Source organism: Lagopus leucura, unplaced genomic scaffold (assembly GCF_019238085.1).
Source record: "Lagopus leucura isolate 7727_CA_CO unplaced genomic scaffold, USGS_WTPT01 Super-Scaffold_100004, whole genome shotgun sequence".
Lineage (NCBI taxonomy): Eukaryota > Metazoa > Chordata > Aves > Galliformes > Phasianidae > Lagopus > Lagopus leucura.
In genome coordinates this window covers 12,582,727-12,608,997 of record NW_024962264.1, presented here as the reverse complement: position 1 = coordinate 12,608,997, position 26,271 = coordinate 12,582,727, and the positions used below count along the sequence as shown (strand labels likewise).

The 26,271-nt window shown below is 36.8% G+C and overlaps 1 protein-coding gene across 6 annotated transcripts in view; it reads right to left on the bottom strand.

Annotated features, from left to right (window-relative positions):
* Window positions 1-1,297: 1,297 nt before the first annotated feature.
* The window catches only part of DCLK2 (doublecortin like kinase 2), a 78,375-nt gene continuing 53,401 nt past the window's right edge, over window positions 1,298-26,271 (bottom strand). For 2 of the 6 annotated variants that reach the window (XM_042871018.1, XM_042871019.1), the window contains 12 exons: window positions 25,962-26,034; window positions 25,183-25,291; window positions 21,399-21,456; window positions 17,674-17,793; window positions 17,120-17,200; window positions 15,910-16,056; window positions 11,565-11,698; window positions 10,401-10,478; window positions 8,987-9,083; window positions 8,021-8,101; window positions 6,780-6,896; window positions 1,298-2,726 (listed from right to left, as the gene is read on the bottom strand). In XM_042871018.1, coding sequence (XP_042726952.1) covers window positions 2,505-2,726; window positions 6,780-6,896; window positions 8,021-8,101; window positions 8,987-9,083; window positions 10,401-10,478; window positions 11,565-11,698; window positions 15,910-16,056; window positions 17,120-17,200; window positions 17,674-17,793; window positions 21,399-21,456; window positions 25,183-25,291; window positions 25,962-26,034 — 1,317 coding nt within the window. In that variant the 3' untranslated portion in view covers window positions 1,298-2,504. Of the gene's footprint in view, window positions 2,727-5,692; window positions 5,776-6,779; window positions 6,897-8,020; window positions 8,102-8,986; window positions 9,084-10,400; window positions 10,479-11,564; window positions 11,699-15,909; window positions 16,057-17,119; window positions 17,201-17,673; window positions 17,794-21,398; window positions 21,457-25,182; window positions 25,292-25,961; window positions 26,035-26,271 lie in introns of all 6 variants that reach the window. The other 4 variants (XM_042871020.1, XM_042871021.1, XR_006178845.1 and 1 more) reach the window with 3 other exon arrangements.

The following is a 26,271-nucleotide window of genomic DNA, read 5'->3' as shown; positions in this document are numbered from 1 at the left end:
AGACTAAGTTAAGAATTTGCCTAGATATAGCATGCTTTTATCTGATACGTTCACCACAAGATCATCTTTCAGAGCGATGGTTAGTATTAAGTAGGTAATTTTGGCATAGTCTATCTGCTGTCTCCTCTGCAAACCACAGTACTTGTCTATGAATGTTTACATGTTGGTCATTCATAAACCTAGGTACATGAGTTCTAGATATTTTGTTTTGTAGAAGAAGGTAAAGGCATACATAATAGTTAAACTTACAGACAGTTACCAGTCAGATTTTCATCCTTTCCTTCACAAAAGCATGAGGCTTTGTTGAAGACAAATTGTTAGCTATCTCTATAGTGGGATCTCTTTAGTGGGAGCTATTGGCAATAGGTGAACGGTTGGACTGGATGATCTTTTAGGTCTTTTCCAACCTTGGTGTTTCTATGATTCTATTAATCCTTGTCCATTTTTCCTTTGTAAAATAAGTACCTGCAGCTGAATATTCATCCTCTTAGGAAAAAAAAAAAAAAAAAAGAAAAAAAAAAAGAAACAACCTCAAAATGACCCAGTCCTTATCATTTTGCCGCTTCTTCCTCCTTACTCACCTCTTAACTCAATTCAGTAATTTATCAGTGTCATCTCTGTTGAGTGCTCCCTTTCCTTGTTGTAGGTGCGTTAGTCTATCCCATCTGAAAATTTTGCATCCCTTCTTCAGCATAGTCTATGAGTTACTGCAGAACTTGCCAACTGTATATGCATCTATCTCATGCAAGTCTCATCATTTTCTGTGTAAGGCTAGACTGCTGTCTTCATATTTTTACACTATTTGAAAATGTAAATGTACTTAATTTTATACAATGTCCATTTTCATATTTTCAAGTAAATTTGACCTCATTCCAGTAAGCCTGTAAAAAGAGTTAATTCACAATAACTATAGTTGCAATTCAAATTTTGTTGTCTCAATCAAGCCCAATTTTTTTATTTTTATTAGGGCCTGTAATCTCTTTTCATACCTGTAATACCTTTTCATTCCTTCACAACTGATTTTGTCACTGTACCTGTAAGTCTCTCAGCTGTTCCATGAGCGTAGGTTAGAAATTGGCGTTTTGTGTGCTTTATTGCCTTTTTGAATAAGGCAGAGTATTTTTAGTTATGCTCAGTTGTGTATTGCCTTGGTCCTCCATTGAAATCAAGGGACTTTAAAAGCGTATGAGAAATACTCGGATTTATTTTATGAAATCTTCTTGCTATGCACCCAAGTGTTCAGACTCTTCAGAGACAAGATAACTGAATTCTCAAAGAAATAAATGATTGAGAGCTGTTTTTTGTTGTTTTTCTTTTTTTTTAATGAAGAAAGTTTATTGCAGGTCTTTGTTTACAATTCTAGTAGAAAGTATAGCTAAGAAAGAAAATGACCTATGACCAATTGAAAAGAACGAGCAAAGGAAAAGAATAAGCTGAATACATACAATATTGAACGAAGCAGTATGGTAAAGATAAAACCTCCTCTATCCGTGACTGCAGATTAAGCATGTCTGCTCCCCAGTCCATGTTTCCAGTGCCTGCACCATGTGAGTGGGGGGAATAGTGCTGACACACTGCTGCTAGCTACTGATGGCGGCTGCTTGGAGTAGCTCCTGTCAGCTCTCTCTAGAACTAAAAACTGCTCTGGCCATCCTAGCTAGGTAACATGCAGCAGGCATTCTGTTTGCAGGCCCAAAGTCATTTTATTGTATCTAACAGGTAGACTGACTGGAGAAGTGTGTGATATCTGTGATTAGGATAGAAAATGGCTAGAACAAAAAGGCTTCCTTGACTCTGGTCTTCATTACAAATAAATGACCAGCGCTTGTGTTTACATCCCAAGTCCCTTTATTAAAATTCAAATTAGCTAAACACTACCCTGCAGTCTGCAAGTCTGATAACAAACTTTATGCAAAAAAATGACCACCCTTTCCTGTATCTCCAGTGTTCGCCTCTCAGTATTTTACAGTTAGTTCCCTACTTTTTTTTATTATTTTTTTATTTTTTGTGAAAATATGCCTCTTCAAGTTTGGTAGACACTTGCCTAAAAATAGAGGCATCAGAGTAGAAGGTAAATGGAACTTGTCTTTCCTTGTCTTCCTCTCCTGCTTTTCTGAGAACCCTCATCAGAACTCAATGGGGCCCGCTTGTACAAGTGAGGCTGGGCAATCCTTCATCATCTCAGGTGCCTTTGCGGTTAGCTACACATTAAGTTAGTCTACTTAGAGCCCAAGAGTGTGTGAATGCAGGAAATTAAACTAACACAGATAACTTAAAAATCATCTAACATTACCAGAATCTTTTCTCCCTACTGCTGATGGCAAAGAGCACTCAAAAAAACCACATTTACTCACTCGCTTTTGAAGTTCAGTGTCTTGTGGCAGAGCCTGCTTTGGGCTCGCCACAGGAGGGTGCAAGAAAACTGAAAACAAACTGTCATGTGAAATGAGGAGAAACCGTGGCAAGAGCACAGGGATGTTCAGGTGGATTTGGTTTAGTCAGTCCTACACACCAGGCTGCTCCCCAGCAAACTCAGGAGACGCTGAGGTGGGGAGCGTGGGGGATCTGACTGGCTCAGAAGCAGCAGGGAGGAGGGTCTCAGACCCGGCTGCGTGTGGATCAGCAGCTGCAGCAGTAATTGCAGAAGTTTTCTCCATTCCAGCTCCACCGGAGTTCTGACAGCGCTTGCTGCAGAAAATCTGACTCTCTTTATCTAGAGCTGTGTTCTAAAAACAGACAAAAAACCCAAGGCAAAAAATACAAAAAACAGCAGTTAAATCAAAGCCCTGTGTTGAACTTGGGGTTAAAACAATCTACAAGACATTAAGTGCATGCGTTAGAGCCAGAAAAAAAGGAGAAATAACATTAGAAAACTTATGAAATTGTTTTTTGTTTTGAAGTGCTGGCATTGGAAAACTATCTTAAAGATACTTATTTGCCGTGGTGATCCAAATTGACAGTTTTTTTGCAAGTCTGATGTGGAGAGAAAAATAACAAGCGATTGTGATATTGTCTGAACTCTCTTTACATTAGCAAAATGTATGTACCTGCATTTATCGAGACACAGAGAGTTAACTAGATATCTTTTAATTTGAGCATAATATGCGCTTCTGTAAAGACCAGAACTACTGGTGTGTGAAGGTAACAGCTGGAAGCTGGGGAGTCTTTCTATCTCAAGTCGAATCCCTTACTGCTTGTTTTTAAAAAGTTAACAGAATGCAGTTACAAAAATGCATCATTTCTGAAAAGTGTTGCTAAAAAATGCAAGTGGGAGAAAGAGTAGCAGATCAGCCTGGAAAGTGAGAACTCTGTGGTGCATCAGGTAGATTGTCTTGGAAAATGTGGTATGTCTGCTAAACCATACTACTTTCATATCCTCTGAAAGCTATTGCAAATTAATATTATATTACACTGTGGGGTAATGTTTCATTTCTAGTAGAATGTCTGAAGGTGAGCAAGAGGGACGTCTGGTAGTTCCTGTGTCAGAAATTTCAGAATTGTTTTCCAGGATTTGGAAGGACAGCATAATGGGTCTTGTTTCACAGTTTGAAGGCTGATACTGATCGTTACAAATCGCTATGCTTGTTGGCTTAACCACAAGTACCAATGAGAATATAGACTTAATAGAGATTAAGTTCTTTCTAGTTTATTCGGTTATGTGGAATGGTACAAGATGCACTTCCTCTGGTCAAGTGCAAATTGATTGGGCTTTCTACAGTAATCTGCAAATCTGTGATACTTGTAGTGAGAAGACAGACACAAATACGTGCTTCACCTGCATGGAAATGTCTTCCTATTTACGTACAAGCATTATAAAACACTTATGTAGCAATTTGTTTTCAGTCAGAATGTTCTACTGTTAAAATAAATTAGGTGCTCTGTCTTTTATGTTCTTTCATTTAATTGTTCAGAAGGACTTCTGTAATGCAGTGGTTTCCAAGTGTTAGTGGAAATTGTCTAAATCTTTTGGTCTGGATACTGAAATAATTTTCTGATAGGAGTTAAATATGCCATGTGTTTTTCTGCTGTAGTTTATTGCATCAAAGATACCAAGGACAAGGCAGAACCTAAGTAGTGAGCCTCTGTTCTCCTAATTAACTGTTCATGTTAAGAAGTGAAAAATCATTTCACTGCGGGCTATCAGAATTCAGATTTCTCTTTTATCTGACTTGAGTAAAGAAAGCTTGACTGGTAGCTCCAGCTTTTCAAGTACAGGTCTTCAATAGTTTGCAGGTATATGGAAGGCAGGTTGTTCTGGAATTAGTCTCACAAATTTTATTTGTAATAGAAACAATTTCTATTTCAGTAGGTTGCGTTTTAGGTGGTTTTTTTTTTTCACCTCTCTGTGTCCTTCACTGTGGTACCTTCTTCGTACAATTCCTGTCTTTTCACTCATGATGCAGTTCAACATTTTGTTAGTCTTGGCTGTTGTCTGTGTCACATTGACAAGGAAAATTTGCCAGCTGTCAGTTTGCTCCTGGGACACAGAAGGGTATCCAATGTTATAACTTCATGGAGTGAACAGTAGCAGATATATACTTTTTCTAATTGCTTTCAGATATTTTAAGATGTGCACGTGCACAGAATTGCTCTCAGGGAAATGAACTGAGTGTCTGAGGAAGTGAGAAATAACTAGTTGTTATCAGTGCTAGCTTAGAAAATTTCAAATATGCCTCCCTTAATACACAAAACTTCTTTGCAAGTGTTTAAGATTTTTTTACTTTGGTGTTCCTGTGTGGCTTTAGCTCTTTTCCACTTCAGACTGGCTGAATTATTTCTCCTTTCTTCTTGTGACAGACAGAGCACATGTATTTTTTTTTGTGCAGCAGAACAAAGCACTGCAGTTAGTACGTACCATTGCCTTGGACCTATTCAGAGGAAAGCAATGCAGGCATGGGGAAAGGAGGAAAAAGGAAGGAAGCAAGGGACAGAAACTAGACTTACTTAAAGCAGAACTAACACAATTGCAACAAATATTGATTAACAGAACAGTTTTAAACTGACAAAAAAAAATCAATAATGAGTTAACAGCAGTATGCTTTTAAGGGGCAGAAAAAGTCTCCTATTCAAGAACATTGAAGTAAGTATGTGCAGTTTTACTTATCTGCCACATGATGGTATTATCTGCATTGTCTAAGTGGCAATATTTGAATGAAGTGATGCTAAAAGGGATTCCATTAAATATGCAGGTGGACTGATCTAGCAATAGCAATGCATTGCAGTACACAGTGGTTACAATACTGTGCTTGTCCAAATGTTTATAAGTGTTGATGTAAGTGAAGCCCAGGAACATAACTAAATTTTAATGCTGTAAATAATCCAGAGCAAGAGTAACAAAATTTAGGGCTTAATTCTCATTAAATTACACTGTTTTGAGCAGTTTATTTTCCCTTCAGCATTAACTCCAAGCTGCATTCAGAACTAAATATTTAATTGTTTCCATTTAATTGTTTTCGTTCCATAACTGTTAGGAGGAAATAGGGCAGGAAAAAGGAGAATTGAAAGATTTAATAATATTCTTGTCTGAAGGGTTGGCAGTAGTTACAGAATTGAGGGGGAAAAACCACACCAATAAGAAGCCAGAAGCTACACTGTGTCAGAGATCTGAGATAGGCTTAAGTCACATGCAAGTTGGAGAGGGGCTGAGAGTTAGAATTAAAATTGCTTTTATTACATATATTGCATTTTATACCAGTTTTCAGCTTCAGGCTTATCCATAGTCTCAACAGAATAAAGAATGAAGCTCTGAAGTCCCTCTCAAACTGTCAAGTCAAACTGTCAAATGAAATGCAGACAACAGCATGAACCTGAAATCCATTTTCTGACTTCTCTCATTTTTAGGTTTCTACTCTTGCTACTGCCTATTTAATTCATGTAAATGTATTTGCAAAAGTATAAACATACGCACACATGTTATTTAAGTTTACCTACTTTCAGATGATAAGAACAACTCTTTGGTAACGTAAGTGGGCTGTATATTCAGAATAGTTAAAGCTATCAAGGAAAAAAAATCACTGGTACTTTACTATCAGTGATAATTTTGTGTTTTTTCTAGTAATGAAAGATACTATTTGTATGCAGAGCACATCCTTAAATTAGACAGCAGTGGGCCTCAATATGGGAATGGCAGCTCAAGCTCTTGAACTGTTGCATTTTTCTATGAAAAAGTGGCCCATCAACTAGAAGCACAGTTCTGAGCGCTGATAGCAGGGAACTCAACTGTGATTTTCCTACATCTACTTAACTGAAGTAGTTTCCTTTGTACGCTTTGATTAATGTTCCCTGTAAGGAGCATACATAACATACATAGCTAGAGTTGCAGTGGGACAAAATTAATGTGGTAAATATTCAATACTATGAAAAGAATTTCTGAATGGGAATCTGGTTTTCCCCACAAACACAGTATTGAACAACAGTATGCTCAAGATGGAGCATTGCTTGGGCAGAATGGAGGAGCCTACTTCAGCAGCTAGCTGATCAGTATGATTAAAATTACAGCTTTTTTAATGAAGGATTTCGAGTTAATAAACTCCATTTCAATATTATTACTACTTAGTGTTTACATGTATCTGAAAGCTTGCTTTTGTAGCTTAGCTAGCACACCATGATAGACTTGGCTGCTCTCAAGCGACAGTAGGACAATCCATACAGTACACAACTAGAATTAGGGACTATTCCAGCTTTGCTTTTGCTGTTCTTACACCACACATGCTCACAGAGTACTGTTAGAAAAATATGCTAAGTACAATATGAATACATAAAAACTTTATTTCTCTTACCATGATGACAGAAACCCCAGCAGATGTATTATTTTGCTTGGGTAGGGTGTTGTTAAAGTGCTGCTTCAGTTTACCTGTTACTTCAGCTTGCATATTATTCTCTGGGGAAGTGTCATCCTGTATTAGAACAAACACAATACTGAAGGTAAGGAAAAAAAATAAATTAATGTAACTGAGCAAAAGAGAAATGTTCCATTAGCTAGAGGTACTACCTCAAAGTAACTGTTCAGGTAAGCAGGCCAAAAATGAATGCCCTCTATTACTTGAATGATGGTTCAACCCATTTGAGACAAACTATGTAGGAAAGGAACCTATCAAGTACTCTTTTGTGTCTGACCTTCTGTTTCTTAAAATGCCATGTGAACTGCTTAACTTCAGTCTGTGAATTTGTCCCACAGCTGTGAGCAACAACTTTTACCTTTTAACTGTACATACAGCTATGCTTGGTTAAAAGTGTATTTGTCATTTGGCTTTATTTGCGTAAGCATTTTAAATGGCCCATCACATCCCCCAGATTGAGGAAACAAAATACAGTGCCATAGGCATCTATGCATAACAGCTCCTCTCAAAGGTAAAATCATTACAGTTGTCTTCTCTTGTGTGAGAGAAATCCGTATTTTCTCTTTTAAAATGCACGTGGAAATCAGCATTGGCTACATACATGTAAACCTGGTATTTATCAGTAGAAAACTGATTTGAAATCAATAAGCAACATACTTTGGTGTTCCCCCACATGGCTGTCCAGCAGCTGTATGTTATCAGCTTAGTGCCAATGTATTTTATTTGCTAATTCTCTTGTGAAAAAACAGGCAGTTATAATTTCTTTTAAGTAGCATTGCAGCAAATGAGATGCCAATGTGCAGAATAGTCCTTCCTTCCAAGTACAGTTTTAAAAGATGATCTTTTGTGATATTTCACACTCAATCTAGATGATGCCCAAGTCACATCTGCTTGTCAGGTTATGTTTAAGAAGCAGAACAAAAACCTCCAGCACCTTCTAATCTCAATCAACAAGTGATACCCTTCACTCTGTTATGTTAGAACACGGTTGTCAACAGAGTTAGCAACAGCTGAAACTTAGTTCAGGCTCTTGCTAGTCTCTTACATGTGCAAGTGGCAATAGTGTTTGAATAAACAGAAATGAGTATAGCAGAATTGTGTTGCTGCTTCTGAGGACTACACTGTAATAGATTTATAGATGTAATGTCAAGTTAGAGATAAGTAAAATGTAATTTACTCACTGACACCCAGGGATGGCTTAAGATCTGTGCTGCTGTATATCGGGCTTCGGTATTCACATGTAGCATCAGGCTAATTAACTCCTTTGTAAAGAAAAATGAGTGATGAGAATGGGAAAGCAAACTACAGTGAAAATTTTTGCTCAAAGTTCTTTTCGGCACAACTTTCTTACTGCATGCACGTTCACTAAGTTTTCAAAAACCGAACAAAAAAACAGCTCTTCCAAACATCAGCTGTGATGGTCCAGTTTGTTCTCTGTACTCATACAAGTGACCAGAACAAAACACAACTGGGACACAGTGATTCTGTATGGGCAGTACACAGTTACAGTACATAAAGAGCACAAATTAGAACTATAAAACTCGTGAAACTGTTTGAAAACCGTATTCTCTTACGTATTCCTCCAGAGTAAAAGGACGTTTAAATCACTTCACCAGTTTACAATCACCTTGCATAGGAAAAAGCGTATTGATAGGAAAAACTGCTTAATTCTAATTGCATGGTCAGGTCCCAGACAATCTGCAGTTGTGGCTTTCATCATGGCTTAGAGGCAGACACTGGTGCAAATGTCTTCAGCTTTATCAAATAGCTTCATGGACCTTTTGTTAATGATATGACTTCAGTCCATATAGCAATAATTGTTCTTTTAAAGGAATGACAGGAGGGGAAAATTCATTTACGTTACAGTGGTAGCGCTGAATTTCCTGTGAATAGTTCATGATCAAATAAACTGAAATACATCTGATGTTTAGTGTTCTGCTGTACTTATTCACTTGGACAATACCATGATGGTTGGTCTGCAAATGTGAGCTTTCATCAAGTACCATTATGCCAACTAAAAAGGTACAGCCGCATGGAAGAATGGTTAACGTTCTGTTGTGAATGTTCTATCCCACATTTCCAATAGGGCACAGTCTTCTCAGTGATTTGTCAGAAAAGCTCTTTAGAGTTAGAAGATGTATCAGTACCTTTGCTGAATCAGTGATATTATCCCAGTAGGGTGAAGGAAATTCCAGCTTCCCCACAAGTATCTGATCAAAAAGGTCTTCCTGAAGGTTGTTTTCACTGTGGAACAGCAATAATGAAAGAGATAAGAATGAAATCTATCACGCGAGTTTTAAATTTGATTTTGGAAATGGAACAGAATTTGTTATATCAATTATTACAAGTGCCTACTTTGCAGGCTTATATAGCGATGGCACCTCTGAGTTCTTTGCCATAGTTATGCTGTCAGGAGTTACGCAAACTGAAAAATAATATTAAGTTGAAAGGACTTCCACTGGAATAGACTGCGGAGTTAACACAAAATACAATGACTGGGATGGTGATTTAAAAATAAGTCATTTGCCCAGCCAAAAGGATCTGCCACAAAAAGGCGTGTAATAGGGGAAGAATGCTAGTGAAATGAGCCCCTTCTAAGCTACTGCAACTGGATTTTGAAAGTATTCCACAGAGAGGATATGGAAAACGTGCAGTAGACTGGGTATTGGCAGGCTACTGGCTGGATAATTATGTTTGTATCAAAAACATAGGGTCATAAATATTCAGAAGTCAGGGGCAGTGCTGCTTTTTATTTAAACAAACAAAAACTTCTGTTGGTCTCACCTACTGTAAACATCCACTCAGCCTCTCACTGTTAAGAAAAATCAAACCTTTTGTGTTGGTTTTTCAACAAAAAATTGCTAATAATTTGGTAAGACCTAATTCTGATGGCGTGGTATGAATGCTTTGCCTCCGTGCCCCAAACTCTATTCAAAGCAGTTATACTTTATTTTCCTTCTTAAGCAAACTATTTGTAGAAATAATGTTAAGGGATGAATTCCTTATTAAAATATGTCAATTCCTTCTCATTCTCTGACAAAAAAAAATAACGAACAAAACACATCCATCTTATTTTTAGGCTTCATTCATACTGTGACATTGAGAATCACATTCACAAACCCTACCAACCATATGGCGCTTACCAAAAGTGATTAACAAGATTAAAAACTCATCATAAGCAAATTCTTCCCCTCACCTCTGTGTGCCATTAACTTTCCCCTTGACGCTAAACCAGTAAGTTGCTGTGTCCAAACAGAAACACTAGAGGGCAAAGCATACACATTTGTTGAATTGGGGCCCACGTAGAAGACAAAAGGAAAATAAAGTGCTCTCACAGCGCTCCATCCCTGGATACAGTGGCACAAGCCAGTTGCTCCCATAGAAAACTGAATATGTAAAGCTGATACCAAAGCCTGATAAGATAGACAACTGAAACCAACTTCAAAAAGCATTGGTCTAATGTATATTTTTTCCACAGTGCCTCTTCCAGGGAGAAAGATGGGGCTTACAAAATGATTTGGGTCTTTACTATTTTTTCTTTTGACTAATAGAGATGCTCACCTGCGAAAAGGTGGAAATCCACATAACAGTATGTATGTGATCACACCTGCGGCCCAAATATCCACCTTTAAGCCGTATCTGAGGAAACAAGATTGCATTACTTATGCTGGATTGAAAAATAACTGTTTATTGGAGTGACTTGCAAAATTACTTGAGCTGGCTGTATGTTATTTGGATACGTGGATCTTATTTAGATCCTTCAGTCTTGGAAGCCCTGGTGGCACCACTTTGATGGAAATTCCCACCTCCCCTCACCTCCATAAGCCTCAAGGCTCTCCAGGGTTTTCCAAATACACCTGCATTCAATTCAGCATCAAGGTTTCTCAATCAGGAATCCCTGATGAGAGAAGACAATGAGGTGCTTTCTTAGTCCTGCAAACTATCTCTAACGTTATCATGTGTTGCTAAGCAACAAGAAAGATACCAATTCTCCGGTCTCCTTAAACGAACAAGTAACAAAGGAATAAAGAACTGCACCTTTCTTTTTAAAGCACAGAAATTAAAATGCTAGAGGTCAGAAAGAGGTCTTTTTTTCCTATTTCTTTTCCTTCCCAGTACCTTCAATTTGTCCAAATTTAAAACGTGCCAGTGAAGTGCCCTCTGATGTTTGAGCTCATGGCAGCTCTGAAATATTTCCCAATACCACAAATACAGTGAAGGATGCTTGAATCAATCCAGCAAACCTTCTTCCATTCAGAAGACCAAATTCACAGTTAAGGCAAGAGGCAGCTAATATGGAAGGGAGATCTCTTGTCTAATAGATAGCAAGACTTACTGTAAAAATTATTTTGTGTTTGGGCAACCACTAGATAAATACAGAAAAATTCAGTTATTTAATTAAACCAAGGCAACAAACATAATGCATCACCCCGATGAGGTCCTGACCTGGACATGATCTAACTAGACCTGCTCAGAGCACAGGTTTAGACAAGCACCACAAGTGGGGGTCCTTGGGAGATGTTAAGGAGGCATACATGTACTCTGGGAGCGAATGGGGAAGCTGGTCTGTCTGAGGAACTGAATGATGCCTGTTTTCTCATAATTATTTTGTTTAAAAGAGATTGAGGACCATCCTGATAGAGCATTCCAGTTCTCATAACAGTTAGGAGCTACCTGCCAAAAATGACAGGTTACAAGACCTATGTCTTAGTTACTTATCCTCACCCTGTCTCTGCAATGATTTCTGGAGCCACATATGTGGGCGTACCACAGACGGTATATAAAGGTCCTTCAACCACAGTTGCCAGTCCAAAGTCTCCTAGCTTCAAAGATTTGGTTCCATCTGCATATTCACACACCTAGAATCAGCAAAATAGAAACAATGGTGAGGAGGATATTGGAATTTTTTAATTTTTTATTATTACATTTTTAATAATCAGCACCACATGTAGAATGTAGAAAAAAAGAGGTAACTTCCACAGCCATGTATTAAAATTGGGTTAGGTTCACAATTCTGGAATGTCTTCCAAGCTACGTATTTCCATAAAACCAAGCTTCACTTGAAAGTCCAGACGTGAGTAATCTTAATTTAAAAATGAAAATTCATGAAGATAGTTTCTTGCTATTATTTACTCAGTTTCTCAACGCTCTTGTCTTTACAAGTTCCTAAAAAGCCAAAAACTCAGCATTTCTCTCACTAATATTTAGTAATTTAGTTACATGGCCATCTCTGTGGAAGTTTTAAATTTGAAATGTTAGGTTGCTGTCTAGATGCTCGCAGAGTAACTTCTTAGTGTGTCTGCTATAAAAATGTTTTAGAAAAAATACGTGCAAGGAAATTGTATTACTTTTCAGGATGCAAATAGGCTTCAGTTAAACCATGCCTTTGCACTTCTGTGAAAACACTGCATCTCCTCTGTTTTAAACGGGTGGAATCCCAGTTTCTATAAGAGTACCTAGACTGGAACAGGAACAGGCGTGCTATGTTCACAAATAAGAGAAGACATTGGCTGAAATAGCAGTGCTGAAGTTATCCAGTGATACTTGCACTTTCTAATAAATTATATGTATGCAGATTTCTGCTGTTTCTAATGTGTTTTCCAATACTGTGTACCTTCCAGAGAGACAGACAAAATTATGATAAGGTGCTAAAGTACTTCTTGTTACTAGCTCTACAGCGATCTCAGTAAAGTAGTGTTATGTCACCTTCCCCTCCCCCATTATTATTTTGGGTTCCATTAAGTGATGTCACTTTGACCAATTAATCCTTATATATTTGCTTTTCATCATAGAATTTAGTGTAAGAATATCTGTAAGTTTAGAATATCTGTAAGGTTAGATCAGAAAACACTTGGTCAGATAGTACAGCTGGGAGCATTTGCTTTGGACAATGTCAATTACTATAGTTTTTTCCAGCTTTTTTTGCATGACTCGAAAAAATGAACACCACACACAAAATTTGAGAAAAATGCATCTGTTCTGCTACTTTTATGTACAGCGAAACATCTGAGAAAAACGTGTGTCAGATAACAGATTTTGCCATGGAAGCAAGAGTACAGATAACCTCATTTGTATCACTCTACAGCTGTAGCAGTTTGAAAAAATATGAGACAATGATATATTTGGAATCAGGCTGTCACCAGGCTGATCTTTTCTGAACCTAAGATTTCACAGCTGGCAATGGTAGAATCAATTGATTGCTTCTCGAGCCCTATATGTATTTACTCCCATTTGTTGACAGACTATGCCCAAATGAGAGCAGCAGGCTATTTGAACCAAGTCTGAAATGAAACCAACAGAATTAGAAGCGGAGTGCCAACACTGTAATGAATAATCACACTCATATCTATAAACACTCATCTGCTCTTCCCCAAATAACAACTGGAGAAAAACAATTTATCTGAACAATAACATGAAACTTTCAGCTGTGGATGGTTCATGTAATTGCCAAATTACACTTTTTTCTTCTGCCTTGAGGAATGAAGAACAAACTTGCAGTGAAATATCTGCATTCGTATCTTGTTCTGATAACAACTTAGTTCAGTGTGGTTTGTTACCTGATGGTGCTGCTCTCTCCACCTGCTTACTCTCCACCACACGGTGCACCAAATGAGTGTGAATGAATGTGTACTTGTTCACCACAACCAGAAAAGATTAATAAAAGTAACATTAGATCTCAAACATGACATTTCTACATAAGTAGCCAAGTCCACCAACTACCTATGCCTTCCAAAAAGGTACCCTGAAATAAATCAAACATCAAGCTTGAGGATAAAGACACAGGTAATAGCCCTTAAAATAACTGTATATGGCCACACAGCTTGCTCTGAATGAGGTGCAGTACTGTCAGATCAGCACAGCAGCAGTGATGCTTCTACGCACAGTTTGTTCCAGCGCACAGCAACAGATTAGTTCCTTTGTTACACCACAGCTATGCTGACTGTTAAATTATGGATTGGGGTTAAGTTTCTGGTTGCTTGCTCTAGGGAAAGAGGAGAAAAATGGCGTGGCAATTTCTTGCCACAGTGCAGCTGGAGCTAGTGTTCAACTGAGCTGTCTGGCAGCTATGTAGGTCAGCCCATTATATAGCCTTAAGCATGTTAAGCAGGGAGAAAACCAAGCCTAGAATGCTGATAAGTTTTAAATATATTTTAAAAATATAATGACGTATTTGTAATTGATGGGGACCTAGAGATTGGCAGCTACCATCAGATTGGTTTAAAATCTCTCGCTGGCCAAATATTTCTTAGGAAATATCTTTCTAAGCTTAGTCTTGCTGTTGCAGTCACACTAGGAAAGTTCAGTAATAAGAAACCTGACTGAGAAGTATTTAGATTTCTGTGCAGACCCAAATGCACCTGACTCAAAAGCCCCATAGATCATCTTGTTCTGAGTTATTTTGCTGCAGAAAGGAAGGTAGCTTATAATAGAAAGAAAAACATTATATGACAGCGATAACAAGAAAAAAACAAAAACTGGATTAACAGTAAAGGGAACTATAAGGACACATCCCATATAAATTAATATTGTTTTGTTTCCTTGAAGTTATGTTGTTATGTTGTTATCATGATTTCAGTGGAAGCTAGGACGTAGGACTCTAGCATCTCTAGAATGGTGGAAATAGTTTGGGTTTTTTTCAAATAATTGGTAGCAAGGCCTTTCTTCCTTTCTCTATATAATTCATATCATTAATGGAAACATTTTTCTCCTTGATAAACACGTACAAACTATAAGACTAATAGCATATATTTTTGAATGCATGACTGGTAAAGAGAATGTAATTCAGAGAGCTGGATGAACCTGTGCAAAAGAACCAACTACTTCCAAGAACAGGTAGCAACTGATGGGAATTATTTGCATTTGCATTCCATACCAATTAGCTGTCTTAGCATGCTGGTATTGTCAATCACTGTGAATAGGACTTGCATCTGTTGAGTAATCTCTTCAGGCTTTCTAGGCAGAAAGGACATTTGTGTCTTTTTATAATTGATTCAAATACCAATGAGAGCTTAAAATGAATTTAGATTGATTGTATTTGAGGAAGTGCTGATAATTAAGTGATAAATTTTCTCTTTTAAGTGCTGGGTTGCTATGACTATGTTTTCCAGGAGAAGCTTCCTCCCCTCTTCTTTTTGATACACAATCTAATTTATTTGTGGGTTTATGTCAGTTGCTGAAAACTGCCAGTAGAATTTGGTTGGTAAAGAATTAACTATTAGTTAGAATTCAGCTTATAATCCCATCCTTGTAATAAATCAAAATCTATTTTGTGAAAAGCCAGGATTCCTTAATAAACAGGATGGACAAGTATCACAAAAGGCTTTAAGAAATGACCATCAAATGTTAATAAAAGCTCCTTTCATTCCTGATGACAGTGATTCAGGTATTGAAGGTTATGGTCCTGCTTGTTCATTGCATCACACCTAATATCTAACAAGCAGTACATAATTCTTATGTGTCACCTCTATGTAAGCAAGGCAGCACACTGCTCCCATTCTGTGCACTGTTCTATAAGCAGTTCTCAGAACAGACTTTGTGGTCATGCTTTTCAACAGACTCAGTTACTTTATACCTCTGCTGAGAACAAAATGTCATCAGTCACCCATGACAAAATAAATGTATGTACGGAGCTCATTCATGGTTAGAATACTGGTAAGTCATTAGAAAGATGTTCATTCCTGCTATGACAGTAAAATTTAAAAAAGCTTTAGATAACCATGTGATCTCTGGAAGAAGTGGCTCTCAGCCCATCTATCCCCCACTTACAAAATGTAATAAATAATTCATCAACACAGCTTTAAAATTCATTGTTTGGTGAGACCATATTCCTACTTGTCCAAATGGCAACCAATCAAAATGTAAATAAAGATAGGTCTAAGGACATGTTTAAGTATAGCTCATTTGGGTTACAGTGATTGCTATCTCATGGTAGAAGATTTATTTCATATGTACATATTCCAAATTAACATTCCTTCTGTTCCCTGCTCAGCTTTTTGACTTTTACGTACAAGTATTTGCATTAATGAGAAGGAAGTAAGAAAGAAAATATTAGAAAATAAATGAAACGTACCAGGAGATTTTCTGGCTTGATGTCTCTGTGCACAATGTTGAGACCATGAAGGTACTTGAGCGCGCTGGCCAGATTGTAGACCATTGCACTCCCATCTCGCTCTGTGTATTTTGTAGAAGAAGTGATAGCATCAAACAGATCTCCTCCCTAGAGTAAGAAAAGGTAATAGGTCAGTCCAGGAAAAATAATAAAGATAATTTGTAACATACCATGTAAAATCTTGCACAAAAAGCATGCTCAGAAGCATGTTAAAATGTTAAAACAAATAAACAAACACAACAGATAAAAACTCCACAAACATAAAACTTCTCACCAAGATTGTAGAATGGGAACTTGGGTCATTTACTGATCATAGTCCTTTTTTGGACTTGATTTCATTTGATTGACTGCTCATATGCATGATATACAGAGATACCTCCATACAGTTTCTATTTTCTTCATCTTACCAGCTTAATTCTTTCTCTGATTTTGAGTAAAGCCTAAAGAAAATCCAGCCAACAGCAAAAAGCCTAACATACCACGTTTTGCAATTGTAATGAACTGCAAAGTAGAAATGTTGCAGATATTGTAAAAATGTCAAGTTATTACAGCTGAACAGGATGAGTTTGAAGTGCAGAACTTACAGGTGATTTCAGAGTAGGCCTGTTGTGTAGTCTGATTACGATACCCTCTTTATCTTGGGATACATAACAACATGTAAATGAGTTTCTGGTGCAGCATTTCCAATCATTGCCATGAATTTTATGTGGGTGTCTCTATGATGGTTACCCTGGTTACATCTGTAGGAGTGATTTATCTGAGCTGTGGGTGGCATTCCAAGCATTTCAATACGTGTGGAGAAGAAGCAGCAATTCAGGATTTGCGTGCCAAGCTGGTGGAATATTAAAATATTAATAAAATACTTTCTTAAAAACGGAAAAACCTCTCATGTAAAAATAACTTTTAGAATGAGAGATAAATGGGTAGGTTACAAAAATTCTGACTTGAACAACTAGGCTTTCTTCAGTTTCCCAAGCCGGCAACAGCTCTAGAGGTAGTTACAGGATCAACGTTTCAGGCAGGAAAAAAAGTGATGAGTTGCACTCCTCTGACAGGCTGATCAAGCCAATGGGCAGTGTTGCAGTGGGTGTACAGAACACAGGTAAGTGAGAGTGCAGAACACAGGTAAGTGAGAGTGCAGAAATAAAACTCCATCAAACTTGTATCTTACATTCACAAGGTGACAGTAAAATGGAATTAGAGATATTTTTTCTCTGTACGTGTACAATAGCACCATCAAGTTTTTGGACAACTGGAAATAAAGTGAAGGAATGCTTCATACGAGGAAGAGAAGTGAAAGGTTTTAATTTTGATGGAACACAATCAGTGAAGTCTGGACTAATTGTATCTATGATTTTCTAAGATAAATTGAGTTTTTCCCTTTAAAGCAAATAATTAAATATATTGGTGAAATAAATGCAAATTTTCCATTACTATATGCATATCACAGGTACCCTCTGCATGTTGTAAATAATATAAAACCACCACCCACATCTCTCTAGGCTGCGTACATAGTTAGCAAGATTACCTCAAATCTGTGGGTCTAATAGTCTAATTACAACAGAAGAGATGTAAATGCCACTAATGGAACTGATTGATAAGACTATTTGCATGATTAATAACGGAGATTGCCATTGAAATCTTATCTGATTATGTCTCCTAGACATTATATCCTTGGCCGACACAGAGAACTGTTCTTTTTTAAAAAAATCTCCTTCGTTTTACCTTGACCAGCTCCATCACCAGATAGAGTTCTGTTGGAGTGTCCATTTCCTCTATCAGCATAATGATATTTGGATGCTTCACTCGACGTAGAATAGACACTTCATTTTCAATCAGGTGTTCCTGTCAGTAAAGGGTACAGAGGTATACATGAATAGAGATAAAGTGGCCCATTCGGTTATCCTTTAGTCAGCTCTTCAGGGAGCACCCATTTTTCTATTTATTTCACTTATGTAGTAAAGCCTACTGTCAGATGCTGGATTTTAACTTGTATTTCAGCCCAGTTGTACTTCATCGGTGACCAGAAATTTTATTTAACATATTTCAAACACATAACCCACGGGTTATCTCTAAAACAGACCCCAGAATAAGACAGCAATTCAGAAAGTGCAGGTTGTATTTCTTATGTGGATATTAACAGGTTGAGAACCTCTGGACTTGGATCTTTGTAAGCTGCCACCTCCCAGCAACAGCTAACGTGTTCTTGATCCTCTCCAGCCTTCACTTCTCATTTAGTGTACAATATTCAAGGACAGATTGCCTAGGATTTATTTTTCAAGGACTTGCACTTTAAAAAAGGACATGGATTGTACATAGGAAAATGATAACTGCTTTGGTTATGGATTTCAGTTTATTTTACATGCATCTTTAGATACACAATCTGCAAAATATGTACCAGCTCAGTCAACTCGCTGTGGCTCCAAACAGCTGAACAGTGCACAGATTAATTTATCCTTCTAATTTATCCACATTTAATTTATCCTTCTATATATTTCTGAGAAAGTAATGGGTTTACAGAACAATTAATTTCAGAATGTTTGGCTTTCCAGAATATCTTAGCATCTGGTTAATGCTATTGAGTGAAGAAAATTGCATACAATTGCATGCATATTCTTCCACTGGAATAATGATTGGCATTTTCCTTTATAAATATTGGAATACAGTAGTCATATTTAAATTCCCTGTAAAATAAGTAACACTGCCTGCCTAAAACATAAGTTTCCTTTCCTCTGGCAGGTAAGACCTCATCTCACCAGAGTCTGAACTTATTCATGTTTAATGCACTGATTAGCAGCATGCAGTTCATGCATTTGTGAGCAGAGCACGAGAAGTAGATGTGATCCACTGTGCATAAGTGATTAAAGATCTTATACTACTTTAGCTTCTATTTTCAGGTTTACTTATGGATGTGTTGTGTTTTTGCAAAGCTTTAAGTGTCTGTGTAACTCAGAAACCACATGCCCTGTGTGCATCTCATTTTGTGAGTGAGGTGTGGCATATACGGGTTCAGCAGTCACACCTTTGAGATTCAATTTGAAAGAGCATCAATTGTCATTCTGAACAAACATATGTCTGCTCCAAGCAAAGGTGCTCTGGAGGAAGAAAACAAATAAACATGAAGCAATTTTGTTAAACACAATGCTCAATCTCATCAACAGACAAAAGTGAACAGCCACAGCATATTAAGCCTTATGGATGGAAGCCTGTAAATTCAAAACTAGTGTTAGTTTTCTACCCAAAGAACAAATAATGTATATTCAATTTATTATATCCAATAATTCTCACTGAGACACAATGGTTTTTATCTATGCTTTCTTTACTTAGTTTGACTAAATTGTTAAATCGTAATAATCATTAAATCCTTTCGTTTAAACAAAACCCAGGCAGAAATTATTTTTATCTAAAACTAGTGACAATAGCTAATGCTCATTTTAAAAAGGGGTTCCAAAACATTGTTGAGCTGTTGCTTTGATACTCGTTTTCAAAGCATTGGCTAGTGTATAGTCAGTTGGTTTCAGTCACTCCTCTGTTTTTTCTATATTTTGTCATTAAAAAAAAAGCTTTCCAACTTTTTTTTTTTTTTTCCAGTGTTTTCCTTTTTAGCACAATATAGATTTCAGTCTACATTCATAGGAATTATTTGAAGAGAATAATTGGTATTTAGGTTAATTGTAGAAAATGCTTTAGTCAATCCAAGAAAAACCGATAGCGAGCAGTGGGCAACATACAAATCACACATATTTGGTCCAGATAGTTGTTTTTAACACAGGACTTATCTTGGCAAGGAGAGAGGGTGAAGAACCAACTTGTAGTAAGATTTAAATATTTACTTTGTTAAGTATGGTCTTTGCTTGCACATACATCTGGACACAGATCCCTTCAAAACATACAAGTGGTAATTTTTTTTCCTCCTGTTTTTGTTCATTTGTTTTAAAGCAGCAAGAATGATAAGTAGAAAATATGTCTGAACTCTACTGTACAGAATGGTCTCTGGTCTATTCCAATTTATGGCGCTTAAGAGCTGACAACATGTAATAGAAACATCTGAAGTTGAAAGCATTAAAAAATAAAAAATACTACTTTTTCTCAGTAAAACACACTGGTTCAACTTTCCTACAGCCAAAGAAATTTCTACATTTTAATCTCAGAAAGGCAATTTTTGCACTGTTTTTCTTGAGGTTATACATTTTTAAGATTCCTTTCTAAATTCTCCGTTAAATAAACCTAGGGATATGAGATAAAGTAACGGGGAAGGAACATTCATCTCCTTACACAACTTAAAATCTGCATGAATAGACCATTTCTGACAGAGGTCCTCTACTTCAGAGCAAGTCATCACAGCAGGTAGGGTGTCAGTGCAGAGCAGTGTACAACTCCTTACTATACAAAGAACATCATGTGGACTTTCAGCATCTTCCTACAAGGCCGCTCCTATCAATTACAACTCTGAATATTACTCTGCAGAGCAGTTACTCTATGCAATTGATAAAAAGTAATTAAAACCCTAACTCAGTTGCAAAGATAACTCCAAAATCATTTAATTGTGATCATTTACTTAGAAAATTGGATATTTGCATAAAAATAAAAGACTGCCCTTTTAGTTACACTTGAAAGAATGGCATTTATTTCCTATCTCAGAGTCTTTAAAACAAAACTTGACTGCTGTTTAATACTCTGCCTTCTTTGTTGCTTTTGCAACAATGAACTGTGATCCATTTGAGTCATAAGTTCCTCAAGAGCCCTTTGTTTTTAAGGTCTTGCAAAGCAGTAAAATAGAAGTCTTATTTTTTGTTCCAACATTTAGTCTCCATTTCTGACTATGTTTTACCTATAGATTTGTTAGGTTTTTTTCCCTCGTTTTTAAAAGTCTGTGCTTGGGAGGAAGTCTGTGACACTCTAGGATACCTGCTTCTCTTACGTAACATGCTATTCTGTTGCAGGCTTTTTTTCTTTTTTTTTTTTTATGTATTAGAAATAAAGTGTATAGAACTCTCTTGTTAAGAGATCTTTGTTCTACAAGACATTTAACTACATACACAGAAAAAAGTGGTTGATGAAATTTCTTCCAAAATCCATGCTCTATATATAAAAGGGGTGTGTACAGCCATAAAAAGGGATAAGAGATAGAGAGGGAAGGGAAAACAGGAAATTTCCTCTTTTGTATTTTACAAATCAACATAACTAGGCTATGTTTGGTCTGATTTCATTTTGGACAAGCTCTGGTGTTTGTTAGTTCAATAAAAATGTTAACTGTTTTTTTACTCCACAATCTAGCAGACTAATGCTCACAACTTTTATTATTTATTTCTTGAAAGGAATATCACCCTGTAAAACAGATACTCTGAAAACAGTCAGAAACCCAAACACACCCCCCATTTATGACTAATGAGCAGCTGCTCATGCTGCTGCTGCTGTTTTTCTTAAACATGTAAATTGTCGCACACTACCTTTCCGCAGCATTTAGCCTTGTCTATAATCTTCAGTGCAAACTCCTTTCCTGTGGATCTAATGAGAAAAATATGAAAATGTTAATCAGAAATCAGTCAGCATTATGTGGCATTATCTATAAAAATATACATAGTGGAATGCCTTCACCCATGGAGGCTGCTGAGAAAAAACGCACAGAACAGACTTCATTTTGTTTTTCATTTTCTCAGCAACATTTGTGCCTGCTGTTTCCCTGACTACCACAGCCCTATTCACTTAATGTGTTATTCCTAGGCTCCAGCTGCAACTCATTCTTCTGTGACCTAGCACAACTCCCTCTCACCTCTTTACTGCAATGAGCAGAATTTGTCTTGGGCTCTCCACTTTGCTTTGTTCAACTGGTAGGCTTTAAAGATAAAATCATCCTCATTTATGATGTAAGTGAGGAGAGGAAAAAGTGTGATTGTCTCATGGAAAAAAAAATGGTAGGATTCAGTAGAGCTAAGACCCTGTGTTTCATGATATAGTAGTCCAAAATCCTGCTGAATTTATTAGGAGATAATTTTGTATTTCATTCATTCTTTTTTTCTTTTTTTTTTTTTTTTTTTCATCCCCATGAGTGTATGGAACTTTATAGCTATCATCTATAGTGCCATGGCATTTTAGAGTGTGGTTATATCCAAAGTAAAAAGGGTGACTATTTTTGTAGATATTTTCCCCAAAAGAAGGAGCTCTATTTTGCTTTTCATCCCTCTAAGCAATAATAAAAATCTTCTACCTTTATTCAGAAGGGGAAAAAATGAAAGAAAAATGCAATACAAATAAATTACCTTCTTTTTTTTTTTTTCCTTTAATCAAAGATCACATTACTAAATATAGTGAGGAGGAGTTAAAAATCAAAACAAAGTGTCATAAAATCCTATTGCTACTATCCCATTTTTGTGTTAGTACCTAGTGTTACGTGTGCCTCAGAACACCACATGTAATGGTGTTCTCCATATATAATAAAATCACTGCAGGCAATTAGAAAAGAAAAAATTAGGTACATTATTAAGTTAACAAGTTAATTCTCAGTATACTTTTGCATTATATACAGCAAATCAAAATTGCTACCTTACAAAAAAGGAACTGAGTTAACATTTCACATTCAAATGATCCATTATTTAAAAAACGCAGCAGAGAATCTCTGCTCTCAAAGTGCAGCTGTATCTGCTAGGTTGTCATAGTTACAACCTGATCCAATCTTTAGATAGAAGTGTTATCTAAACGGTATCTGTGAAATGCTATCCCCTTATGAGCAGACAGAATCTACTATGAACACAAAGCGTAATTCAAAGCACAATTTATGTTATTCTAAATTAAGTGCATTATCTGAAAGTCTGCAAATAACTGATCAGCAAAACCCACTTAGGAAACCTTCAGCATTTGTGCAGTGTTGAATGAGGAGCTAACATTTGTAAAGCCAGTTCATGAGGCAACTTCAAATCCCTCCTGCAAATGCTATAATATAGTACCTAAGAAAATACAAGGGATAGCAGACGCAGTTTGTGTGTTGATATCACTGCCTATCATATTGACCAGTATTGTCTGACAGGTTGCTGGCATTCCTCTGTCTAGCTGTCAGTATCCATCTGTTGACTCATGTCTTCATATATATATAGACATATAGGCACCCTTTGAAAAGGAGACCATTTTATTTTGTAGAACAGCTGATGTAACGGCTTCTTGGCTCCACACCCAAAGTGTTCATACATGACATGATGAGAAATTAATTATAATAATTACTAGAAATTAAATGAAAAGCATTTATAGTTGGTATTTCCTCTCTCCTTATTATCAGCAACCATTGCATTTTTTTTTTCTTTTTGTAAAATTCATTTAATAATGCTTTACTAAATATAAAGATGGAATTGAGCTTAAATTTGACTTTTTATATTTTTTTTTTTAATGTGAAGGTTGTTTTTCTAGCCCAGTCCCCTCATCCCAAAAAACACAGATGACATTTAGAAACCAAAGTGACATAGTAGCCCTTTTCCCATTTTCAGTGGAAATCATGCCGTTTCCAAAATGCATAGTAGTCATTTCTGAAAATATTAAATTATGCAATCTTATGAGTTTTACCTTCTTTCTTTTATAAACTTTATTTGCTCCACAACTTAACAAAGGATTTGTGGCCAGCTTTAGAGCATATGGGAGGACGCTGTGAAGCATAATTCATTTAGTTTCTCTCAAGCCTCTTATGTGTGGCTTCTTGCAGAACAAAATGGACTTCAAATTCTTTTTTCAGCACACCTGGCTTTATTGCCTTCTTATAATTTTTGTAATGAACCTGCAGTGTTTAAAGCGCTAGGGAAATGATTTCACTGTAATGTGGTACTGCTTGTCAGGAACACAGTTTCCTGGTGGAAACATCAAGCCCATGGAGTCTGGACGTTAACACTGATAGAAGCATTATCTAATCCCTGCACTTGCAACACGAAGTTATTCAGAGTGTACTCATCACTCAGCCATTTTTTATTTTTCCTGTATCAGTACTGTAATCAGATTGCATCTCTAGAAGCTGTCACCTAAGTCTTTATTTGTTAATTTATAAACCTGGTTGCTAGTATGTCATCAAATATTAACAATAATCATCATTATTATCTGCTATAAATCAAAAGAGAGTTCTAGATGTATTGCATATTACCTACCAATACTACTTTCAGAAAAGAAAGAACAGATACAGTATCAAGGAACCTTTCTCTTGAGGGGAAAAAAAGGGGTGCATAAAGATAGGGACTGTAATTTATACATATATGTTCAGCATGTTCGGTCTCACGGCACAACCCTTTTGGGTCATTTGCGTGACTTAGCAAGAATGCCAGTGTGTGAATATATGATCTGCTAAGATTGGAATGAGATGTTCTTGTTCAAAATGATGTTTATTTAAAGTAAACCAGCAGATGTGGATCAAATATATTGATAACTGCTATGGATTTTATAGAATTTGCTCAGTGCTTATAGTCAAGTTGGAGATTCTTCTTAATGTTTAAGCTGACATAATTCTCAGATTGATAAAGAAGGTGGTTCTAAGACATAAACTGAGAAAGTGACAGTCAAATCATCTGTTCTGTTTACAACAGCAGCAAAGCATGACACAAAGCTTGCAGAGAATGAGCAGTAATACAGCACAGGTCTGTAAAGGTGTCCTGCTTATCCTTAGGGAAATCGGGCACAAGAATATTTCAGAGTCTGGAATATTAAAAGGCTGACTTATGGTCTTTGGCTCCACACTGTGCTACCCCACTGAACAAGCAAGCAGAAAGGAGCCAATCACACAGGCTATCTGCTGCTAACTGTATGCTTTTAAAAATACTTTGTTCACAGTATACCAAAAGCTGTGAAGAATGATGTCAGCAGCAAGCAGTAGGATCCCGTAGCAGCAAAATTGCTGAGGCTTCCTGAAAGACTGTGTCTTAGGTGCCACAAAAAATCTCCTGTCATTTCCAACAGTCTCATGTGGTGTGAACGGGTTTCTTGAAGGTCTGTAGTGTTTCCTTAAGAGCCTCCATTAAGAAGTGGTATCTCTTTCAGCTTTGGGGATTAAAAAGGTACATTGCTCTGCTGTTCTCACATGCCTTTGGTGGAATAACACATAGGAAGCTCTGCGTATTTTGCTTTGTCTAGTTCTCCTAAAGTGTAAGCATTTCTTTGTAACTGCCCTTTGCTTTCATCTCATCACATTTCCTATGCAATCGTGCTAATGCACAGGGGTTCTATCCAGTAAAATAACAGTTGTCACTACTGAACGTTCTCCTTGCTCACCGTTCTATGCACTCCTTCACAACAGCAAAATTGCCATCACCAATCACCTTTCCGACTTTATACTTCTCAAGAATGGTGGATGACCCTGAACACTTGTTTCCATTCACACCTGCAGAAAAGCAAGGTCAGTAACACAAAGTGAAGAGAGGTGTCAGCAGGGTGTAATATATTCCCCATAGGTAGATACAGAATTAAAACAGTCACAGATACAAAATGGAAGTGTAAGCTGTTTTCTTCTCTGCTTATTCCCTTATTTTTATTCTCAAACGTAAGAATGAACAGCATGAGGCAGAGTTGTTTGACCTTTCTTGCATGTAAGTCAACTATTACCTTTAGGGTGGATGTATTGTAAAAGTGAGGAATGCAGTTAGAATGCTTTCTGAACTCAAAATACTTTTTCTGAAGTGTCTTCACTTTTTTTGAATATATGAAAGAAAGATTCATCAACAGTACATGTAAAATCCACAATGGCAAGTAAAAATGTATATTTTCTTTATATGATAAAAGGCAGCATCCAGTCCAATTGTTTCAAGTTTTTGTTTGTTGTTTGTTCGTTTAGCCTAAACCAGGTTATGCCACTGTCATATCTAGCCTTCTTCAAAATCTTCATCGATTACCTGGATGAAGGGATACAATTCACCCACCCAGCAAGTTTGCTGATAATACAAATCCGGGAGCAGTGACTGACAAACCAGCAGGCTAACATCTAACATTACTAAACCAATTTTTATTTACAGCAAAATTTTTGCAAGGGCGCTTAGTAATTGTTGGTGACCTACCTTCAGGACTCTGGCAATGGAGTGATTCAGGTACACCATTCACATTGGACGATGATCCACCATGAGGAGGGATCTATGAAAGCAAGTAAGATCTTATTTATCATGATAAAGAAACTGCAAGGAGGAGTCAGGAAGAAATATAGAGAAAACAACAGAAAATTTACAAAAAAAAACTCTAAATTAAACACCTCTACAGCATCAGTTTGCTTTTCCACTCTCATTTTATTTTTACTCTTGCTTTCTCACAGCTCATCTTTCTTAACATAAAACACTGTTTTTCACCAAACTTAAGACACAAGCTTGATATTCC